This window comes from Ornithorhynchus anatinus, chromosome 4 (assembly GCF_004115215.2).
Source record: "Ornithorhynchus anatinus isolate Pmale09 chromosome 4, mOrnAna1.pri.v4, whole genome shotgun sequence".
In the NCBI taxonomy this organism is placed as follows: Eukaryota; Metazoa; Chordata; class Mammalia; order Monotremata; family Ornithorhynchidae; genus Ornithorhynchus; species Ornithorhynchus anatinus.
Window position 1 is genome coordinate 35,894,796 of NC_041731.1, and position 21,637 is coordinate 35,916,432.

Sequence of the window (21,637 nt, forward strand, 5' to 3'; positions counted from 1 at the left end):
AGCAGATTGGCCCAATCCGTAGGCCATCTTTGAATTTCAAGAGCTAACACTTTGCCCTCCCACATTTGTTGATGTTTCTTTCCCCATCCAGATGTTGATGTTCTCGGGAGGACAAGGACTCTGAAATATGCAACCAGCAAATAAATACAGCCCTCTAGGAGTCTGCCGACTCTGTTACATCCTACTCTCCTAAGCACTTAGTACAGTGCTCTGCACACAGTAAAGTTCTCAATAAATATTTGATTGATTACAGCTATGACCAGCATCCCGTGCTTAACAAACTGTGTACGTGTGTGTCCGTGTGGGATGCTGGGCAATGACAAGTGAGGTTACTGACCACTGAGTCGGAGGTGTCCATGGTGGGCTCTTCCTCTTGCAGTCTTGTGGCTCGATCAGAGGCTGAGCAGTGGGAACTGACACCGTTGGCTCGTCCTCGGTGGGTACCGAGAGGGCAGAGACAGTGAATTTTATTTCTAGTAAATCAATCGAGTGTGTTTATCGAACACTTACTGTGTGCGGAGCAGCATCCTAAGCGTTTGTTTTGTCTTATGCTGTCGAGTCGTCTCCGACCCAGAGCGACTCCATGGACGCATCTCTCGCAGAACGCCCCATCTCTATCCGCAATTGTTCTGGTAGCGTATCCGTACAGTTTTCTTGGTCAGAATACGGAAGTGGTTTACCATTGCCTTCTTCCGTGCAGTCAACTTGAGTCTCCGCCCTCGACTGTCTCCCACGCCGCTGCTGCCCGGCACGGGTGAGTTTTGATTTGTGGCAGATGGCCTTCCACTCGCTAGCCGCTGCCCAAGCTAGGAATGGAACGGGTGAGCCTCTGCTTGACTTTCCCTCCCATAGCATACTGGAAGCTCTCCAGGTGTGATCCGGAGAGGGGTACTAAGTGTTTAGGAGAGTACAGTACGCAGAGTCGGTGGACATGATCCCCACCTTCAAGAAGCTACAGGGGAGACCAATTTTGATTCTCTAGAACTTGATATACAGTGTTCTGCCCTGGAGCCAGAGGCACTCGATAAACTCTATTGATGATGATGATGATGAGAATGAGGATGAAGTATCTGTGAAACGCTTACTATGTTCCAGACACTATACTAAGTGCTGGGGTAGATCCAAGGTAGTCAGGTTGAACACAGTCCCTGTCCCTTGAGGGCTCTCAGTCTTAATCCCTATTTTACAGATGAGGTGACTGAGGCCCGGAGAAGTGAAGTGACTTGCCCAAGGTCACAGAGCAGACAAGTGGCAGAGCCAGGATTAGAAGTCAGGTTCTTCTGACTCCTTTCAGACTCTGACTTCTAATCATGTTCCGAGGCTGTACGTTGCTCTGGGAGGGGGCCGCCCAATACTTTTGGGTGCCTTGGTTATTCTCCCCCCGTTTCCCCAACGTTCTTCTCACTTCAAGGTTTCAAAGCCCTGATTGATCCATCCCATCTGTCCTATCAGCTGAGGCTAGATGCTTCGGCTTTTCCCATCTTCTATTTTTTCCTTACCAGAATAAGCCTGCCTAACCTTTTGGGTTGTTTACTGTTGAGTGGGTACAGCGATGGTGGTCTTTAAAGAGCAGGGGAGTTGCAGGTGTCTGGAGATGGCGCTTTTTCCAAGATTGGATCTGGACCAGTGACAAAGTGGAAGTGACTCTACTTACTGTCAGTCTTTCCTACCCGGTTGGACCCCCCCCCAAAATCTTTTGGGGTCTCAGAAGGGAAGCCAAAGAGAGCATCTGGTTCTTGCCCCCTCTGCAGTCAATAGTGTTTGGCACATAGTCAGTGCTTAACAAATGCCATCATTATTATTATTTGATGGTATTTATTGAATACTTATTGTGTGCAAAGCACTGTACTAAACACTTGGGAGAGTACAATAATATAACAATAAACAGACACATTCCCTTTCCACAGTGGATTTACAGTCAGAAGCGGGAGGCAGACATTCAAATAAATAAATAAATTGCAGCCTATAGAAGTGGATCAACACACGAACCTTTCCGCTACCCCATCCTCCTCCGCCGCTCTGCTCCACTCTACTCACCCCATATGGTCTTCAACCCGATGCCTGGGTGAGTGGGCTGTTTGCAAGGGCTTGGTTTGGGAGCACTTGACCTTTGCGATGTTTAGAAGCTGTAGTACAGAAGACATGAGAATTCACCTTCACTGGTTCTCAGTTAGGGAAGTAACATACCCTAGTGGAAAGAGCACGGGTCTGGGTGGTCAGTGGACCTGGGTTCTAATCCCAGCTCCACCATTTGCCGGCTGGGTGACCTCGAGCAAGTCACTTCACTTCTCTGTCCTTCAGTTTCCTCAACTTTAAAGTGGGGATTCAATACCTGGTCTCCCTCCCGCTAAGACGGTGAGCGCAGTGTGGGACAGGGACTGTGTCTGACCTGATTAGCCTGTATCTACTCCAGCTCTTAGAACGGTGCTTGACACAAAGTGTTTCACAGATACTATTAAAAATAATAATGTCAAAGATGTAGGGACGAGGGCCTGATGTGCCTTCAGCCTTGGCTCATGGAAATAAATAGGGAGTAATGCTCCAGTTGACCCAGTAAGAGAAGCAGGTGGTGGATTCCTGTCACTTACCCACGGTTGAATCGGCTGCAGGAACCAGCTTTCGGGATGAGTGGGACGTTAGGAATGCTATAGCTCCTAATCCTCGGATTATTCCGAGAACCGCTCCGAAGCTTCAGAGAAAGAGAATGATGAATTCAACCTTTGCCCAAAGCTGGCCTCCCAGACAGACAGATCAACTGGATAGTTTAGGAAAAGAAAAATCCAACCCGTTCAATCTAATTTAGAGATTTGGAGAAAGAGAGAGGGAATGGGCCAAGGAGTTGTCTGTAACCTCTGGATTTATTTATTTTAGTCGCCGTTTATTAAAACCTTTCCACAGTAGGAGCAAGGCCAGGAAATACACAGATTGATCATTAGCGCTTCTGACCATCTGCCTCTCGGAGTCGGGGGCTCAGCACCGAATCCACAGTTCAGGTCAGTGCGGGGGTCTGGCGGCGGCGAGGTGAGAGATTTACACCTCTCCGCCAGCTGCTAGATGTCAATCTTCTCCGTGACGGACAGGTGGTCTAGACCGAAGGGATAGACGACCTGTTTGTCTCAAGGAGCCCTGACGCGGTTCCTTTTATCGTGCAATGGGGTCTACCTGGTGTGTTCATAGATGGACGTGGGGAGGGGATGGAATTTGTTCCACACTGCCTGCTATCAATGTCGCGTAAGTCACTGTGGGCAGGGAACGTGTCTGTTTATTGTTGTACTGTCCACTCCCAAGTGCTTAGTACAGTGCTCACAATAAGCACTCAATAAATGCCATTGATGATGATGATGATGATTGAACTCTTCTTGCTGTGAGGAGCACAAGTGTTTGGGAAAGGACAATACAGTAGAATTGGCGGACACAGTCCCTGCCCACCAGGAGGTTACAGAAAGGAAACAGATTATGTCTAAGATGAAAGTCCCTTGGTGATGTCTAGTGGCCCAAGTGTCTGTAAAGGAGATCCTAACTATTGAATACAAGGTCCTGAAAACACCCTGTTACCCATCTTGAAGAGAAACAGGATGGTCTAGCGGAAAGAACGGGGGCCTGGAAGTCAGAGGACTGGGCTCTAAAGCTGGCTCCGCCACGTACCTTGGACGAGTAACTTCTCTCTACCTCGGTTCCCTCATCTGCAGAGTGGGGATTCAGACCTGTTCTCCCTCCTACTAAAACTGTGAACCCCACGCGGGACTTGATTATCTTGTATTGACCCCAGTGCCAAATTGGGCCAATACCAACATTATTGTATTGTATTGTATTGGCACATAGTAAGCACTTAACGAAAACCGCTATTATTGTCATTCTTATCATTATTATCTAGACTAACAGAAGCCGTCAGCAGAATGTAAAGAAGAGGCGCATTTAAGCGGAGGCATAGGTCTGGTAGAAAGAACACAGGCCCGGGAGTCAGAAAGTCATGGGTTCTAATCCCCGCTCCACCACATGTCTGCTGTATGTCCTTGGGCAAGTCACTTAACTAAGCTGTGCCTCAGTTCCCTCATCTGTAAAATGGGGATTAAGACTGTGAGCCCCATGTGGGACATCCTGATTCCCCTGTGTCTACCCCAGCGCTTAGAACAGTGCTCGGCACATAGTAAGCGCTTAACAAATACCAACAGTATTATTATTATTAAAATGGGGATTAAGACTGTGAGCCCTATGTAGGACAGGGACTGTGTCCAACAAGATCATGTTGTATCTACCCCACTGCTTAGAACAGTGCTTGGCACATAGTAAGCGCTTAACCAATAGCCCAGTTATTATTATTATCATCATTCGCGGCATTGAGAGCCTGGGAGAGGCGGTGAAACTCTATTCCAAACATATTTCGCCGTGCCTCCAGGGCACACACTCTTGTTCCCTGGATTCCCAGCTCCACAAAGGCTCCTTGTGCATTTGCATCAGGATGCATCTGAGTTTCTAAGCCTTGAATAAAAGCGACCTATACGAAGCCCAAAATGAGGAAGAAAAAGAAGACTGTAGGGACTAGAGACTGGGGGTGAGAAAGAGAGGGAGCTGGGAGAGCAGGAATCAGGCAAGAGCAGCAGTGGTTGAAAGTAAATCAAGCTCTCTGACATTCAAGTCTCAGAAATGGAAACTACTGCCCTCCGACACGGATAGAGATGGTAGCCCTCTCTCCCAGATCCAACCTCCTCGCTTTGAGTTCTTGGGGCTGAAAATCAATCAACGACATTTATGGAGCACTTGCTGCGTGCAGAGCACTGTATTAAGCACTTGGGATAGTACAGTAAAAATCCTTGAGACCCAGTGGATAGGGCACGAGTCTGAAGGACCCGGGTTCTAATTCCGACTCCACCACTTGTCTGCTGTGTGACCTCGGGTAGCCACTTAACTTCTCTAGGCCTCAATTCCCTCATCTGTACAACTGAGATTAAGATTGGGAGCTTCATGTGGGACAGGGATTGTGTCCAACCTGTTAAGCTTGTATCTACCCCAGTACTTAGTACAGTGCCCGGAGCATACTAAGTGCTTAACAAATATCATTTTAAAAAAGGCATTTTCTAATGGGTCAAAGTCTTCATTCCTCGGACCAAACCTCTTTCCCTTTTCCTGTGTCTATGTTCCACCTGCCAGGACTTAAGCAGGAATGGTCGGAGAGCCTGAAAACCTCGGGCCCTTTGTTTCCCGAGAGCAGATTCGAGCCTTTTGGAATTTCCTGGGCTCAATCCCCCATAAAAACAGTTTTCCCATCTCCCCATCTAGATGGAAGATTCCATTTTTGGTGGCTTGGGAGTTAACAAGGCTGTTTCTCCCCTTGTGAGAAAAATACTAGGTTTTATAGCGAGAAGTCAAACTCCAGGATTAAAGCTGTTTTGGCTCTGGCAAAACAAGTGACTTGAAATATTCATCAAATAGGTCTGAAGGCTGCCTGGGGAGCCTGTGGTTTCCTGAGCAGAATGGCCCTTTGAGGACTCCAGTGTGATTTCTACAGAACGAGGGGATACGGATTTCAACTGCAGTAAGAGGGACTGAAGTTAGACCCAAGGGAAAGCTTCCTGCTTGGGAAGGATACTCTGCACTGGGGAAGACTATCTAAGGAGAAGGAACAAGGAAGCAGCTTGGCCTAGTGGATAAAGCACAGACCTGGGAGTCAGTCGGCCTGGGTTCTATTCCCCTATCTGCCACTTGCCTGCTGTTTGATCCTGTGCAAGTCACTTCACTTTTCTGGGTCTCAGTTTCCTCGACTGTGAAATGAGGATGAAATGCCTGCTCTCCCTCTTATTGGGACTGTAAGCCCTTTGTACCACCTGGGTTCCATTCCCCTATCTGCCGCTTGCCTGCTGTTTGATCCTGTGCAAGTCACTTCACTTTTCTGGGCCTCAGTTTCCTCAACTGTGAAATGAGGATGAAATAATGTTGGTATTTGTTAAGCGCTTGCTCTGTGCAGAGCACTGTTCTAAGTGCTGGGGTAGATTCAGGGTAATCAGATCGTCCCACGTGACACTCACAGTTAATCCCCATTTTACAGATGAGGGAACTGAGGCACAGAGAAGTTAAGTGACTTGCCCACGGTCACACAGCTGACGAGTGGCAGAGCGGAATTCGAACTGTAAGCCCTTTGCGAGACAGAAACTATGTCCATCCTGATTAACTTGTATCTACCCCGGTGCTTAAAACGAAGCTTGACACATAGTAAGCACTTAACAAATACCGTATAAAAGGAGGTTTCTACATATTAGCAAGTTTATCTAATAATTAGCAAAGTTCTCTGAGAATCAGAGTGGCTTAGTGGATAGATCATGGGTCTGGGAGTCGGGAACTGGTTTCTATTCCCGGCTCTGCCACACGTCTACTGTCTGACTCGGAGCAAGCCACTTCATTTCTCAGGGCCTCAGTTACCTCATCTGTAAAATGGGGATGAAGACTGTGAGCTCCGTGGGGGGCAGGGACTGTATCCAACCTGATCAACTTGAATCTACCATAGCACTTAGAACAGTGCTCGGCATATAGTAAGGACTTAACAGGTACCATTATTATTATCGTTATTATCATTATTCCCTGAGGAGTGGAGTGGTTTATCCTCGAGTTTTGAAAAACAAATGCATTCATGCCACTGGTGATACTTAACAGTCTATCAAGGAAGCCCCACCCGTGGCTGAGAGGGACAGGGTAGGGGAGGATAAACGTGTATTCCCACTCCTCCCGTCTCCTTTCGGGAGAGTATTTTAAGAGGTAAGACGACAGCTTGTTTAGAACTCTTAAGTATCCTCCCGAGAATCAGGTTCTCGATCCCATCCCCATCTGGGAAGTCTTCTGCCTGGAGAATTGGCCGTTAGTGGGAGTCAGAAGAAAAATGTTCCTTGAAAGAGTTTCCCTTAAAATAAATAAATAATAAAAGTGGCGCAGAAACTGGTTTTCATGCAGTCCAGAAGGCAGGGAATAGAGCGAGCAGCCAAGGAGCAACAGTAGAGTAATTCCTGCTTCCTTTCGCTTTCGGGGGCTTCCTGGGTTTGGTGCATCTGGGCACCGCTTTCTCCCGCGCTAGGAGAGAAGTTTTGTCAGTCAATCGTATTGACTGAGCGCTTCCTGTGGGCTGACCACCGTACTAAGCGCTTGGGAGAGTACAGTGCAACAACGTAACAGACACATTCCCTTCCCACAGAGAGCGTGGAGTCTAGAGGGGGAGACAGATATTAATATAAAGAAATAAATTACAGCCATGTGCATAAGTGCTGTGGAGCTGGGAGGGGGGATGGTCTCTCTACCCCGGCGCTTAGCACAGTGCTTGGCACGTATTCACTCATTCATTAGTATTTATCGAGCGCTTACTATGTGCAGAGCACTGTACTAAGCGCTTGGAATGGACAAAGCGGTAACAGACAGAGACAGTCCCTGCCCTCTGACGGGCGCACAGTCTAATCGGGGGAGACAGACAGACGAGAACAATGGCAATAAATAGAATCGAGGGGAAGAACATCTCATTAAAGCAACAGCAAATAAATAGAATCAGGGTGATGTACATTAACAAAATAAATAGGGTAAGTGCTTCACGAGTACCACAGTTTAATTTATTGCGGAGCACCAGCTGAGAGAGTGACTCACCAACTCTCTCGCATTGTCCTCTCCCCGGCGATCAGTACAGCGTCCTCCACACGGCGAGCACTCAATAAACATCTCCGATGAATTGGGCTCGGGGCTCAGATGCTGGAGCTAGACTCAGGGGGCGAGGCCGGGACATCCTCTTCTCCCTAAAGGGGGCCGCTGACCGCCCCTCTCCTCCCCCTCCAGGAAAACCCTTACCTGTGCAGCGACGAGTGCGACGCCTCCAACCCGGACCTGGCCCACCCGCCCCGGCTCATGTTCGACCAGGAGGACGAGGGTCTGGTCACCTACTGGCAGAGCGTGACCTGGAGCCGCTACCCGGAGCCGCTGCTGGCCAACATCACCCTGTCCTGGAACAAGAGCATCGAGCTGACCGACGACGTGGTGGTCACCTTCGAGTACGGCCGCCCCACCGTCATGATGCTGGAGAAGTCGCTGGACAACGGGCGGACCTGGCACCCGTACCAGTACTACGCGGACGACTGCATGGAGGCCTTCAGCATGCCGGCCCGCCGCGTCCGGGACCTGTCCGCCACCAACGCCAACCGGGTGCTGTGCACGGAGGAGTATTCGCGCTGGGCGGGGTCCAAGAAGGAGAAACACGTCCGCTTCGAGGTGCGCGACCGCTTCGCCATCTTCGCCGGCGCGGACCTGCGCAACATGGACAACCTCTACACCCGCCTGGAGAGCGCCAAGGGCCTCAAGGACTTCTTCACCGCCACCGACCTGCGCATGAGGCTTCTGCGGCCCGCGCTGGGCGGCACCTACGTGCAGAGGGAGAACCTCTACAAGTATTTCTACGCCATCTCCAACATCGAGGTCACCGGCAGGTAAGGGGGCCGCCGGGGTGTGGGCAGGGGCACGAGGCCCGGTGTGGGAGCTTCGTTCATTCTTTGGATCGTATTTATCGAGCGCTTACTGTGGGCAGAACGCTGTGATAATAACGATAACGATAACTGTGGCATTTGTTAAGCGCCTACTAGGGGCCAGGCACCCTACTAAGCGCTGGGGTGAATACAAATTGGGTTGGACCCGATCCCTGTCCCACATGGGGCTCGCAGTCTGAATCCCCATTTTACAGATGAGGTAACTGAGGCACAGAGAAGTGAAGTGACTTGCCCATTTAGCAGAAAAGTGGCAGAGTCGAAATCGGAACCCATGACCTTCTGATTCCCAGGCCTGGATTCTAGCCGCTACGCCACGCTGCTTCTTTCCCGAGTCGAGGAGTTTGGTAATGCTCACGTATCCTTAGAGTAAACGCCGTGAATCTTGTAGCTTCGAGGCTTTCTCTTTGGCTTGCTACCGAACTCCTGGTATCAGATGGTATAGTGCCTGCCAGGAAGTACAGATTCTCCTTGGGTATTGGCATTAAGCATCTTGTTATTCTGCAGCAGCTGTCCTTTTCCCCAGGGTGTAACTTCTTAATCTGGACATTTTATTCCCACTTTGGGCTTTGCTCTTCGCTGTCGAGTCGGTGGTTGAGCTGGGTGACAGGAGGCCGCTAGGTGATTTTAGTCCCAGCTCTGCCATTTGCTCCCCATAAAGCCTCAGGCCTCAGTAACCCCAGCTGTAAAATGGGGATGATTCTACACGCCCCTTCCCTATCTCACAGTGCTGCTGTGAAGCTAAGTGGAGGTGACAGATGTGGGTAATCAAAAAAGCACCATTTAAATACAAGGTGATGTGATAATTATCATTACTCTTGCCATTTTTATTACAGACTTACAAGAGTCCCGAGGTAACCAGAGATGATTGAGCATTGACTTTCATGGCTTTGTCGGGGCTGTAAGATGGGGTTGATTCTACTCGTCCCTTCCCTATCCCTGAGGCTGCTTCTAAAAAGTCTAGAAGCTACTCCTGGGATACTTGTGAATCAGTGTCCTTCCAGAGAATTGGAATTGGGTCTTTAGTCAGAGGGACCGGATTGCCCGTAACGTTTAGCTCCTGTCCGGTTTCTCAGGTCGGCGGAGATTGTTTCTTACTTCAGTTCCCTGAGAGATTTCCCAGGGCCTGTGTCAATCCGGTCTCAACCGGATTGAGTCCCGCGACCTAATGATGTTGAGTCACTGGCAAACGTGAAGCTCTTCGTCTTTCAGGGGTCCGGTCATTGGGGTATGAAGCTGTCGGATCTCTTTTTAACCAACCGTCAGGCTGGGGGAAAGGGGAGCTCTTTCAGAACGCTCTGACACTACGCGGTGGGTTCCCGGGTCTCGTGGTAAACAAAAATCCTTGTTATTCAGATGGTTTTATTATAAAGGTGTTTCTGATAAGGAGGCTTCGTTGCCCATTAAAGAGGACTTATGCCAACATCCTGCCCTCTGGGAAGCCGTTGCTTTCTGGTCCCTCATGATGCTTTTTCTAAGGAGGTCTCCAGCAGAGGCAAAATATGGTGGGCCAAAAGGTAGCATCGAATGCGGGAGCCTTTGGCCGGTGAGTTTTGAAGGTTATAAGAGAAACCAACGGTCCTTAGGCTTTTTAGTCTCAACACGCCTCTCACTCCTATCCAAAAAAGGACAGAATTTCCCCTCCTCTTCCCCCCCCGCTCTGATCGGTGGGCCCCCGGCAGTACTGGGGAGGACACCTCCTTGGAATCAGGGGTGCACACACTCTGGGGAGGATGGGAAGAGATGAAGTTTGGGCTGGGAAGGCCCCTCTCCTCACAGGAAGCAACAAGGCCTATCAGGGAAGCGGTGTGGTCTAGTAGATAAAACTCGGGCCTGGAAGCCAGAGGACTTGGGTTCTAATCCCGTCTCTGCCACTCACCTGCTATGCGACCTTGGGCACTCTGTTCCTCAGTTTCCTCAACTGTAAAATGGGGATTCAATAACTGTTCTCCTTCTTCCTTGGACTGTGAGCCCTATGTGGGACAGGGACTGTACCTGACCTGATCAACTTGTACCTACCCCGGGGCTTAGGACAGTGCTTGACACATAGTGAGCACTTAACAAATGCCAGGAAAAAAAAGGCTTCAACTTCCACAGGGCCACAGAAGGCTTAAGCCGGTCCATGCCTGACTTCTGGACATCCCAGCCTAGCTGAAAGGGACCAGGAGGGAAAGATTGTCTTATTCCATTTCTGCATCCAGCCTCCTAGATCTCCCCCACTCCTCCTTTGGAATTATCCCAGGATAATTGAAAATTGATAACTGTGAGCTTGTTGTGGACTGCGAACACGTTTCCCTACTCGTATTGTTCTCTCCCAAGCGCTTAATACAGTACTCTGCACATAGTCAGCCCTCAGTAAATGCCACCGATGATGATGATGATGATCTCTCTTTCCCCTGCCCCTCCTCCTGGGTCCCAGCCCCAGGTTTCAGAAATGCTGAGATTCATTCATTCCATCGTATTTTTTAAGTGAGTTCTGGGTGCAGAGCACTGCACTAAGAGCTTGGGAAAGAACAATATACCAGTTAAGAGTTACAATCCCTGCCCACAATGAGCTCACAGTCTAGAGGTGGGAATCAGACACTGATACAGATAAATAAAATTACAGATGAGTACTAAAGTGCTTTGGGACTGGGAGGAGGGGGAGGAAGAGCAAAGGGAGCAAGCCGAGGTGATGCAGAAGGGAGTGGGCAGTGAGGAAAAGTGAGGCTTAGTCTGGGAAGGTCTCTTGGAGGAGATATCTGGTGTTCGTAGTGAATCGCTCAACAAGAGTTGCTTGGTGGCTATTCGTACGTGTTCAACAGTGGCTAAAAGGGGGTGGGGAGAAGCCCCCGCAAAAATCCAAATCAGAACAGGGCTAGTGAACCAGAGCTGGACAACAGAACGAAGAGGCCGGGAAAAGGAAGAAGGCTTTTTCCACCAAGAATTGCTGAATTGCCAGATGAGCCCTCCCTGCCCTTGCTGGCCCGGAACACCCCGACGCTTGGCTTGGCCACCCTGTAGGCCGCCATCCTTATCGGTGGTGGCCGTGGCCAAGCTACAGCGATCGATTCCCAGATAGAGTAAGTACTCTTCCCGTGGTGTTGGCAGGGGCGATTGTAACTGGGGTATCGATTCCCTGGGACGGGTGAGTTGGCTCGGCAGAGGGCTGTGACTTCCTCCTCTGTTTCCGAGCGAGGGGTCGTCGCCGGCCCGGCCCCACGAGGTTTGGCAGAGGTGAGGGACAGGGTGGGTATCAAGGCTGCTGTGTAGGCGGGCAGGTTGGCTGGCAAGGCGGTACTGGATAGAGCAAGGGCCTGGGAGTCGGAAGGTCATGGGTTTTAATCCCAACTCTGTCACGTGTCTGCTGTCCCCGATTAGACCGTAAGCCCGTCAAAGGGCAGGGACTGTGTCTATCTCTTACCGATTTGTACATTCCAAGCGCTTAGTACGGTGCTCTGCACACAGTAAGCGCTCAATAATTACTATTGAATGAATGAATGAATGAATGCTGTGTGACCTTGGGCAAGTCACTTAATTTCTCCGGGCCTCAGTTCCCTCATCTGTAAAATGGGGATTAAGAGTGTGAGCCCCATGTGGGACAGGGACTGTGTCCAACCTGATTAACTTGTGCCTACCCCAGCACTTAGAACAGTGCTTGGCACATAATAAGCACTTCACAAGTACTATTATTATTATTATGATCATCCTCCTTTCCTCCAGAAGTTGGCTTACCCAAAGAGAGTGGCACGGGGAGATGCCTGGGTATACAGGTGGCGCGGCACACTCACTGAACTGACAAAATGGACAGTTGTCCGGGACTCATTGTCATCGACGTTCATGGTACTCTGCACAGAGTAAGCGCTCGGTAAATACCGCCGATTGATGGATTGACTGTAAGGGACTCATTATGTGTTCCCGGGGATCCGGGATTGCCCAATACTGACTCAACTGCCCATCCACCCCCGGGAAGGAGGTGAAATTTCCAGCCCAAATTTCACCCACCCACTGCCTGGGACTCTGTCAAAATACCGGAGGGAAGTGGAGACCATAATGGGATTCCCGTTTATGGGCTCTTTCTTCTCCCATTTGCCCTCCCTCACCGGAATTTGAAATCCTGCAAGGGTGGAAGGGGGTAGTGAGAGGGTGATGTGAGAAAGTGTGTGTGTGTGTATATGCATAAGAGATGTGTGTGCATATGTATGTATATACGTATATGTATATACATATACGTAGAGAAGCAGCGTGGTGCAGTGGAAAGAGCCCGGGCTTTGGAGTCAGCGATCATGGGTTCGAATCCCGGCTCGGCCACTCGTCAGCTGTGTGACTGTGGGCGAGTCACTTCACTTCTCTGTGCCTCAGTTACCTCATCTGTAAAATGGGGATTAAGACTGTGAGCCCCACGTGGGACAACCTGATTCCCCTGTGTCTACCCCAGCGCTCAGAACGGTGCTCTGCACATAGTAAGCGCTTAACAAATACCAACATTATAATTATATGTATACTTACACACAGACACCCCTCGCGCAGGATTTCATATATATATGTAGGTCATGTGCTCTATAATGATCATGCAAAGTCAATAGGGTCGCTGCATATAGAGGGCACATTTTACATACCTCAAGTCGTGATCCAGGGTGAGCATTAGAATCCCGAGATCAGCAGTTTCCTTTCCCCAAGCAGAAATTCCCTGGGGTTTGAATGAGGTGGGGCAACGCGATTCCTCTTCTCTGGCTGGCAACGACTTCTTCATTCCCCAGAAAAAATAAGCGACGGCTATTGGGTGAAAACGGGGTCGGGCGGCACCAGGTCTCACTCTGTATCCGGGGGTCACCGGAGGAGAAGACTTCTTGCCTGTTTGGGAATTGCTCCTTTGGCTCTGACTCTGGAAGCCAGGATTGGCCTTGATTAGGTTAACTTTGAATTGATTTCTTTGTTCTTTTTTCCAACAAACTCTGACCACAGTGAACTGGAGAAGGTGCCCCTGCAGCTTTGGAGGAAGGAGACAGAGGAGATGAAGCCTTCAATCTTTTCTCTTTCCCAGCCAGGAGTCGGGCCTGGGGCAATCGATCAATTAATCAATCCGTGGTATTTATCGAGGGTTTACTGTGTGCAGAGCACTGTAGTAAGTGCATGGGAGAGTACAATATAGACACATTCCCTCTCCACAATGAACTCGCTGACTAGAGGGCTTAGGGGATCTAAGCTTCCGGCCCTTAAAGAAGCAGTGGAATGATGGATTCTAGTCACGGGTTCTAATCCCGACTCTACCATTTGTCTGCTGTGTGACCTTGGCCAATCATTTCATTTCTCTCTGCCTCAGTGACCTCATCTGTTAAACGGGGGCTGAGAATGTGAGCCCCGTGTGGGACAGGGGCTGTGTCCAACCCCATTTGATTGTATCCATCCCAGCGCTTAGTAAAGTGCCTGGCACACAGTAAGCGCTTAACAAATACCATAATTACTAACATTATGAGCATTCCCCATAGAGAGTTGGAAAGAACAAGGAGAAAGGAATTTGTCTGCTGACTAACCCCCAGGGATCTCAGAGGAGGTCTGGTTCTGCCTGAGCCTCTCAAGTGGGAATCGGGTCCATCTGGGACCGGTCCAGATTCTCGTTTCCACCTCGGTGGCCCTCGGAGGCCAAAAACCTTCAGTCTAAACAGAGCTCCAGGACCATGATTTTTGGGCCCCGGCCGGCTCAGAGCTAGATGGGGCTTGGTGGGGTTTTTTTGGCATTTATAAAACACTTACTATGTTCCAGGCACTGCTCTAAGCGCTGGGGTGGATGCAAGGTAATCAGGTTGGATACAGTTCCCATCCCACATAACGCTTACAGTCTTAATCTCCGTTTTATAGACTGAAGCAACCGAGGCCCAGGGAATAATAATAATAATAATGTTGGTATTTGTTAAGCGCTTACTAAACGCTGGGGTAGATACAAGGTCATCAGGTTCTCCCAAGTAGGGCTCACAGTCTTCAACCCCATTTTACAGATGAGGGAACTGAGACCCAGAGAGGTTAAGTGACTTGCCTATGGTCACACAGCTGACAAGTGGAGGAGCCGGGATTAGAACCCGGTCCTTCTGCATCCCAGGCCCTTGCTTTATCCACTGGGACACGCTGTTTGGGTCTCATTTTGGGGGCGGAGAGGGTCTGCCATGCAAGCAGAATGCGTCTGTGGATACATGGCTGTCTCCCCAGAGTTTGGAACTTGATGCTCCTGCAACCCACAGAGACAGCTGTGCTCGCAAGGCAGTGCTCCGCCCGCCCGCCCGGTCTTCAGAGTCTCCCAAAAGATTCTGGGCTGCGCCTCCTGGGGCTGCTCCAGACATCGCCACCCCTCTGCCCCTCAGAGTCCCAGGCGGTCAGTCCAGTCCCAGAGTTTGCGAGGAACTGCCTTGACCCCAGGACTGCAGGGAGGGAAATAGAAATCTGACACCCTTTCAGTTCACTCTTTCTGTTTTCCCTGGAACCCAACCAGATGGTGATGATAATGTGCCCGTGGTATCTATAGCCACGAGACTGGTATGAGCAGAACGCGGCCTAGTGGATAGATCGTGGACCTGAGAGTCAAAAGGAGCTGGTTCAAATCCCAGCTCCACCATCTGTCTGCTGCGTTACCTCGGTTAAGTCACTTCACTTCTCTGTGCCTCAGTTACCTCATCTGTAAAATAGGGATTAGGAGTCTGAGCCCCACACGAGACATGGACTGTGTAGAAGCAGCATGGTTGAGTGGATAGAACAGGTGCTTGGGAGTCAGAGAACCCGGGTTCTGATCCCTATAGACCGTGAGCTCAGTGTGGGCAGGAAGGTGTCTCTCTGTTGTTATATTGTACAATATAACACAGTAAATCAATAAATACAACAATGAATGAATGAATAAACCCAGCTCTACCATGTCTGCTGTATGACCTTGGGCAAGTCACTTCAGGTCTCCGGACTTCAGCTACCTTTTTAGTAAAATGGGGATTAAGAGTGTGTGCTCCATGTGGGACAGGGACTGTCTCCAACCTTGTATCTACCCCAGTGCTTAGAACAGCACCTGGCACATAGTAAGCCCTTAACCGACACCGGTATTATCATTATTATCTTGATTAGCTTGCAGCTACTCCAGCGCTTAGTACAGTGTCTAGCACATAATAATAATAATAATAATAATAAGAATAATGGTGGTATTTGTTAAGCGCTTACTACATGCAGAGCACTGTTCTAGGCGCTGGGGGAGATACAGGGTCATCAGGTTGCCCCACGTGAGGCTCACAGTTCATCCCCATTTTACAGATGAGGGAACCGAGGCCCAGAGAAGTGAAGTGACTTGCCCACAGTCCCACAGCTGACAAGTGGCAGAGCTGGGATTCGAACTCATGACCTCTGACTCCCAAGCCCAGGCTCTCTCCACTAAGCCACACTTAACGAATACCATAAAAAGAGTGGAACCCAGGCCCCTGCTCTCACACCAAGGCTATTCCTCGTTCGTAGTTTACCAGAGCCGTAGCTCCCCTCCTGCCCAGAGAGACCGTCACTGAGAACCACGCTGGATTACACCGGAGAAGCCAATCTGCGGCTCAAACACTGAGTCGCACCCCCCTGCTCCAGGCGAGCTGTAGTTGCTGCAGAGTGACCTCCTGGCTGAGGAATGGGTAGAACATTAGAGCCTAGGATGATTTCATCCCTTTCCCTTCATCCGCATGCCCCGCCAACCTGGCTGGCAAGGTTGCATCCGGAAATAGATCTCATTCTGGCGAGAAGCTAATTAAGAGGGATGCTCAGGCAACCGCACGGCCCCTTGCTCAGAGCTGAGCTGGAGGAGCGAGCACCGTAGGTAGACTGTCTCGGGGGGGAGTCAGGGCAAGACAAACCCGGGTTACTGAGACCTCCGAGTCCCGGGAGGAGAAACAGGAGGGGGTGAGACGGGGAGGGGGGGTCCCAGCGCAGTGGTGGGAGGGATGACTACCAACCTGGAGGTCAAAAACTCGTTGTGGGCCGGGAATGCGTCTGTCTATTGCTACGTTGTACTCTCCCAAGCGCCTAGCACATTGTTAAGCGTACAGTCTGATCTGGTTATCTCCCATCTACCCCACAGTGTGCTTTGGCATGAAAATATTATTGTTTACAGGGGGTGGGATAGAGGTAAAATTCTCCAACAAAGTTGGCCTTGGAGCAGGGGGCTTAGAACAAAGGTTTAGCAGAGTGCAAGAGCACAGCAACTCTTTAAAACCCATCTTCCCTTCTCTTCTCTTTCCCCAGTCCAAGAGGTTTGCTTCTCCGCTGTGGCTGTTGACATTTACTGAGGATCTACTCTGTGATTGTCATTCCCCCACCATTCACAGAGGGTCTAGAATTCTTCCCCAGGGTTTTTGCCCAAGACAAAAAAAAAAAGCCCTGACGGTAATCCATTTAATCAATCGATCGTATTTTTGGAGTACTTACTGCGTGCAGAGCATTGTATTAAGTGGTTGGGTTAGTACAATATAATTAAGGTGGTAGACGTGATCCCTGCCCACAACGAGCTTACAGTCTAAAGGAGCCCTAGGTGCTCTACAAAAAACAAATGCTCTCACTTTTCTTGAAAGCCCTGCAGCCAATTTGGAGGCATGTAATATCGTATTATTATGATAGTTAAACTCTTAACTTGAGGACACGAATCTTTTTCTTAGTCTGTGCAGGACCTGGAGTTCGATTATCTTCCCCCCTTCTTTTCTGGAAGACGCTGATTTACAAATTCTCCCCTTAAGAAGAAAGGGAGTTAACCGTTCAAAAAACCACCACCTCGTAATAATACCATAATCGTGATATTTATTGAGAGTGTGCGAAATGCCAAACCAGAGTACTAATACAAGATGATGAGGTTAAACCGTCCCAGGGCTCACAATCTTTAAGAGGGAGGAGGAGTGGATAATTTCTGCCCATTTTGCAGTTGAGAAAACGGGGACGCGGCAAGGTTAAGTGACTTGCCCAAGGTCACACAGCAGGCCCATAACGAAGTCGGGACTATCAACTGCAATTGCATTTGATGCTGTAGATACTGATGAGGGATTTTCCTGCCCTGTCAGGATGAGGTTTGCTTGTTTGTTTGCAAGTTTTGCTTTCCTCACCTTAAGAAGGACACAGAGAAGCAGTATGGCCTAATAGAGAGAGCACAGGCCTGGGAGTCAGAAGGACCTCGTTTCTAATCCCGGCTCCATCGGTTGTCCTCTGTGTGACCTTGGGCAAGTCGCTAAACTTCTCCGTGTCTGTTACCTCATCTGTAAAGTGGGGATTAAGATTCTGGTACATAGTAAGCGCTTGACAAGTACAGCAAAAAAAAAAAGGAGACATGAGCTGAAGAAAGCCAAATTGTGTCTTTGGACAAACTCCAACCTCCCTAACCCTCTGGCTCTGTTTGAAAGATGGGGAGAATGATATCCAGTGTTTAGTACAGCGTCTGGCACATAGTAAGGGCTTAACATATACCATAATTATTAGGAGACAGGACAAATGAGAATGGAGCTGTGAAAATGCAGTAGAGGAGAGAGGGTGGCTTTGCCCCCAGTTCTGTAAGAGTCTCACTTCCTGTGGGCTCCCCCAGGGTCCTGCTCTCTTTCTCCCTGCCATCCACTTATTTTTATTCTCTCTTGTGAGCTTTTTATTTTTTTTTTTTAACATTCTTTCGTTTTCCAAAAACGTCCTGTCCCTATTGATCTGCTGGGTAACCGGAGACGGACGGAACTTGGGACAAGAATAGAAACGGCAAAAAACACTGGTTTGCGCACGTGAATGTGGGGAGGGGTGAATGTGGGGAGGGGCTGAGGGGAGAGAGCGGGACCAGTGAGAGGAGGTTCGGCTCGCAGGTCCGTCCTCGCGGGGTTCAGCCCGGACTCCTCGGCTGCCCAAGTGCCCCAGATCAATCTGCCCTCCTCCCTGCCCTGTCAGAGTCCAACTCAGCCCCTGGGGTGGAGAGAGGTGATGGAGGTGGGGCTGAAGGGACTTGTACCCTTCACTCAGCCTTATAATAGCAATAGTAATTATCGTGGTATTTGTTAAGCGCTCACTCTGTGCCAAGCCCTGGGGTAGATCCAAGATCAATCAATCAGTCGATTTATCTAGAACTTACTAATTAGGTTGGACGCCGTCCCGGTCCCACGTGGGACTCACAGTCTAAGGTATTCCTGAGCCCAGGGTGGCACTCCTTCAGTCTTGGCCTCCCTCAATCTACCACTCCTGGCCTCTCCACTAGTCCCAATTTCTGCATTTATTTTAAGACACAACACCCAGTCCATACCCTTTTGAGGATCTGCCCGCTCTGTCAGCCCCTCTCCCCAGACCTGGCTAGGTTTACCCTCAAGTCTTCTTACCCCCTGCCCTGCCCAACTCATTGCTGCCCCCCCCCGTCACCACCTCCTGGTTCTGACCTACTCCCCCAGATCAGCCCCATGGGGACATCCTCCATCCTTTCAGGACATCACCCCCCCATTCAAAAATCTCTATTGGTTGCCGATCCACCTCCATATCAAACAAAACCTCCTCACTATTGCCTTTAAAGCAATCCATTACCTTGCCCCCTCCTACCTCACCACGCTTCTCTCCTTCTACAACCCAGCCCACGTATTTCACTCTGCTAGTCACTGTGTCTCAATCTCACCTCTCTCACTGCCGACTCCTGGCCCACGTCCTGCCTCTGGCCTGGAACGCCCTCCCTCCTCAAATCCAACAATTATTCTCCCGTGCTTTAAAGTCTTATTGAAGACACATCTCCTCCAAGAAGCCTTCTCAGACTAAGCCCTATTTTTCTTCATCTCCCACTCCCTTCTGTGTCACCCTGACCTGCTTCCTTTGCTCTTCCCCCCCATCCCAGCCCCTCAGCATATATCTGTAATTTATTTGTGTTGATATCTGTCTCCCCCTCTCTAGACTGTGAGCTAGTTGTGGGCAGGGATTGTTGCTCTTTAGTGTTGTATCGCACCTTCCCAAGTGCTTAGTACAGTGCTCTGCAAACAGTAAATGCTTAATAAATACGATTGAATGAATGAATCCTAGTATACAGGACACTTTCCCTGCTGTACTTAGCCAGTAGTTCCCCACAGCTGGATTGCATCTGGGTGGGTCTCAATCAATCCATTAAATTTTCTGAGCGCTTACTGTGTGCTCTAGAGCACTGTACTAAGAACTTGGGAGAGAGTACAATATAACAGAGTTTGTAGACACATTTCCTGTCCACAAAAAATCTCCCTGAGGGCCTGCCGTTTTCAGAGTTGTGGTTTTGCTGTCGTCCTCCCCTCCCCCGACCAACAGAGACCCCACTGCTCCCCCAGGCACTGAATCCCTGAAGCCGGGTCCCTGGTGACGGTGACCAGCAGCTGGGAAACCCTGAGCCTCCTTCATCACGTCGATTAATCAGCGTTAATTGAAGTTAATTGGGCGTGGACAGTACAGACGGAGCTGGTTAAGGGAAATCAGATTTGGGAGGATGCAGATCGATTCCAGGCTAATTACCCGGAGTTCTCTTCCCCTCCTCCTGTCCTCCCACTGGGCTGTCCCTGAAGAGAGAAAAGGGGCCCTCGGGCCTTTCAGAACATGCTTTCCTCTACCCCTGACCGTAAATACATTCACCCTTTTACCACCCAATAAGATTTCAGTTACCTCATCTGTCCCAGGTGGGACGGGGACCGTGTCCAACCTGATTAGCTTGTATCTACCCCAGCGCTTAGTACAGTGCCTAGCTCATAGTAAGCACTTAACAGAAAAGCAGCATGGCCTAGTGGATAGGGGGTGGGCCTGGGAGTCAGAAGGATCTGAATTTGGCCTGGAACACCCTGCTTCCTCAAATTGGGAGGCCAGATGTGGGCAAGAAGATGGCAGTGAGAGAAACAAGATCAAGGTACAGTGAGGTTACCATTAGAGAAGAGAAGTAACCTGGGTTCTAATCCCAGCTCCTCCACTTGTCTCTGTGTGACCTTGGGCAAGTCATTTAACTTCTCTGCGCTCAGTTCCTTCATCTGTAAAATGGGGATTAAAGTTGTGAGAGCCCCATGTGGGACATGAACTGGGTCCAACCTGCTTAACTTGTAACTGACCCAGCACTTAGTACAGTGTCTGGCACATAGTAAGGACTTAAAAAATACCATTAAAAAAAATAAATAAAATGCACACTTGGACACATATTCCCATACACCTACACACATTCATCTCTCTCTCTCTCTCTCACAAACACACACACGCTTCCCCATCCTGCTGCCTGCTCAATGTGGGCAGGGAACGTGTCTGTTTATTGTTATTTTGTAGTCTCCCAAGTGCTTACTACAGTGCTCTGCACAAACTAAACGCTCAATAAATACAATCGAATGAATAAACACAATCAAAATCCAATCGAATGAATCCACAACACACCTCACACGTCCATACCCGTACCCATACCCGTATACACCCCTCTCCCTCTGCCTCTCTCCCCTGTTGCCGGGAAGCACCTCCAGCCCTGTACGGATAATAGAATTTCATCAATAGACTGAAGGAGGTGATGTATGTTAAAGCACTTAATATAAAGGGACTTCGTACAGGAGCCCAAATTCAATTTGGCCAATGAACTCAATTGCCGGCATGATTGCGTTCCAGGAGGAAGGCCAGCGAGCATTTATACACATTACCCCGCAAGGACTCCGACGCTTCTGGCAGGGCCAAGCCCCCCCGGGCTTCCTCCGGTGCCCCCACCCACCGCCACCAACACCCATCCCCTTGCTCATCCCTTCCCACCCCTCCCTCTGCAGCTTCTTAACTGTAACTAAGACAAAGGGAAGATCCAGGAAGCGGAATGGCCAGGAAGCCTGGAGAGCCGGCTGAGCATCCATTCATTCATTCAATCATATTTGAGGGCTTACCTTGTGCAGAACACTGAACTAAGCGCTTGGGAGAGTACAGTATAACAATAAACAGACACGGTCCCTGCCTACGACGAGCTCGCAGTCTAGGCAGCCGTTGTTACCAGCTGCTGGGGATGATTTGAACCTACATGAGAATTAAAAGAGTTTCTAACTTTTTTACTAGCGGATCCAAAGCTGTAGATCCTGCAGGCCACGAGCTTTTTTCTTCTTAATGCTATTTGTTAAGCACTTACCGTGTGTCAGGGACTGTACTAAATACTGGGGTAGATACGAGCTAATCAGGTTGGACATAGTCGATGT

At 49.6% G+C, this 21,637-nt stretch overlaps 1 protein-coding gene across 1 annotated transcript in view; it reads left to right on the forward strand.

Annotated features, from left to right (window-relative positions):
* Window positions 1-21,637, forward strand: part of NTNG2 (netrin G2) — an 87,748-nt gene that overhangs the window by 29,953 nt on the left and 36,158 nt on the right. Inside the window, exon 3 of the mRNA XM_029063917.2 lies at window positions 7,804-8,447. Within this exon, the coding sequence (XP_028919750.1) occupies window positions 7,804-8,447 (644 nt within the window). The remainder of the gene's footprint in view (window positions 1-7,803; window positions 8,448-21,637) is intronic.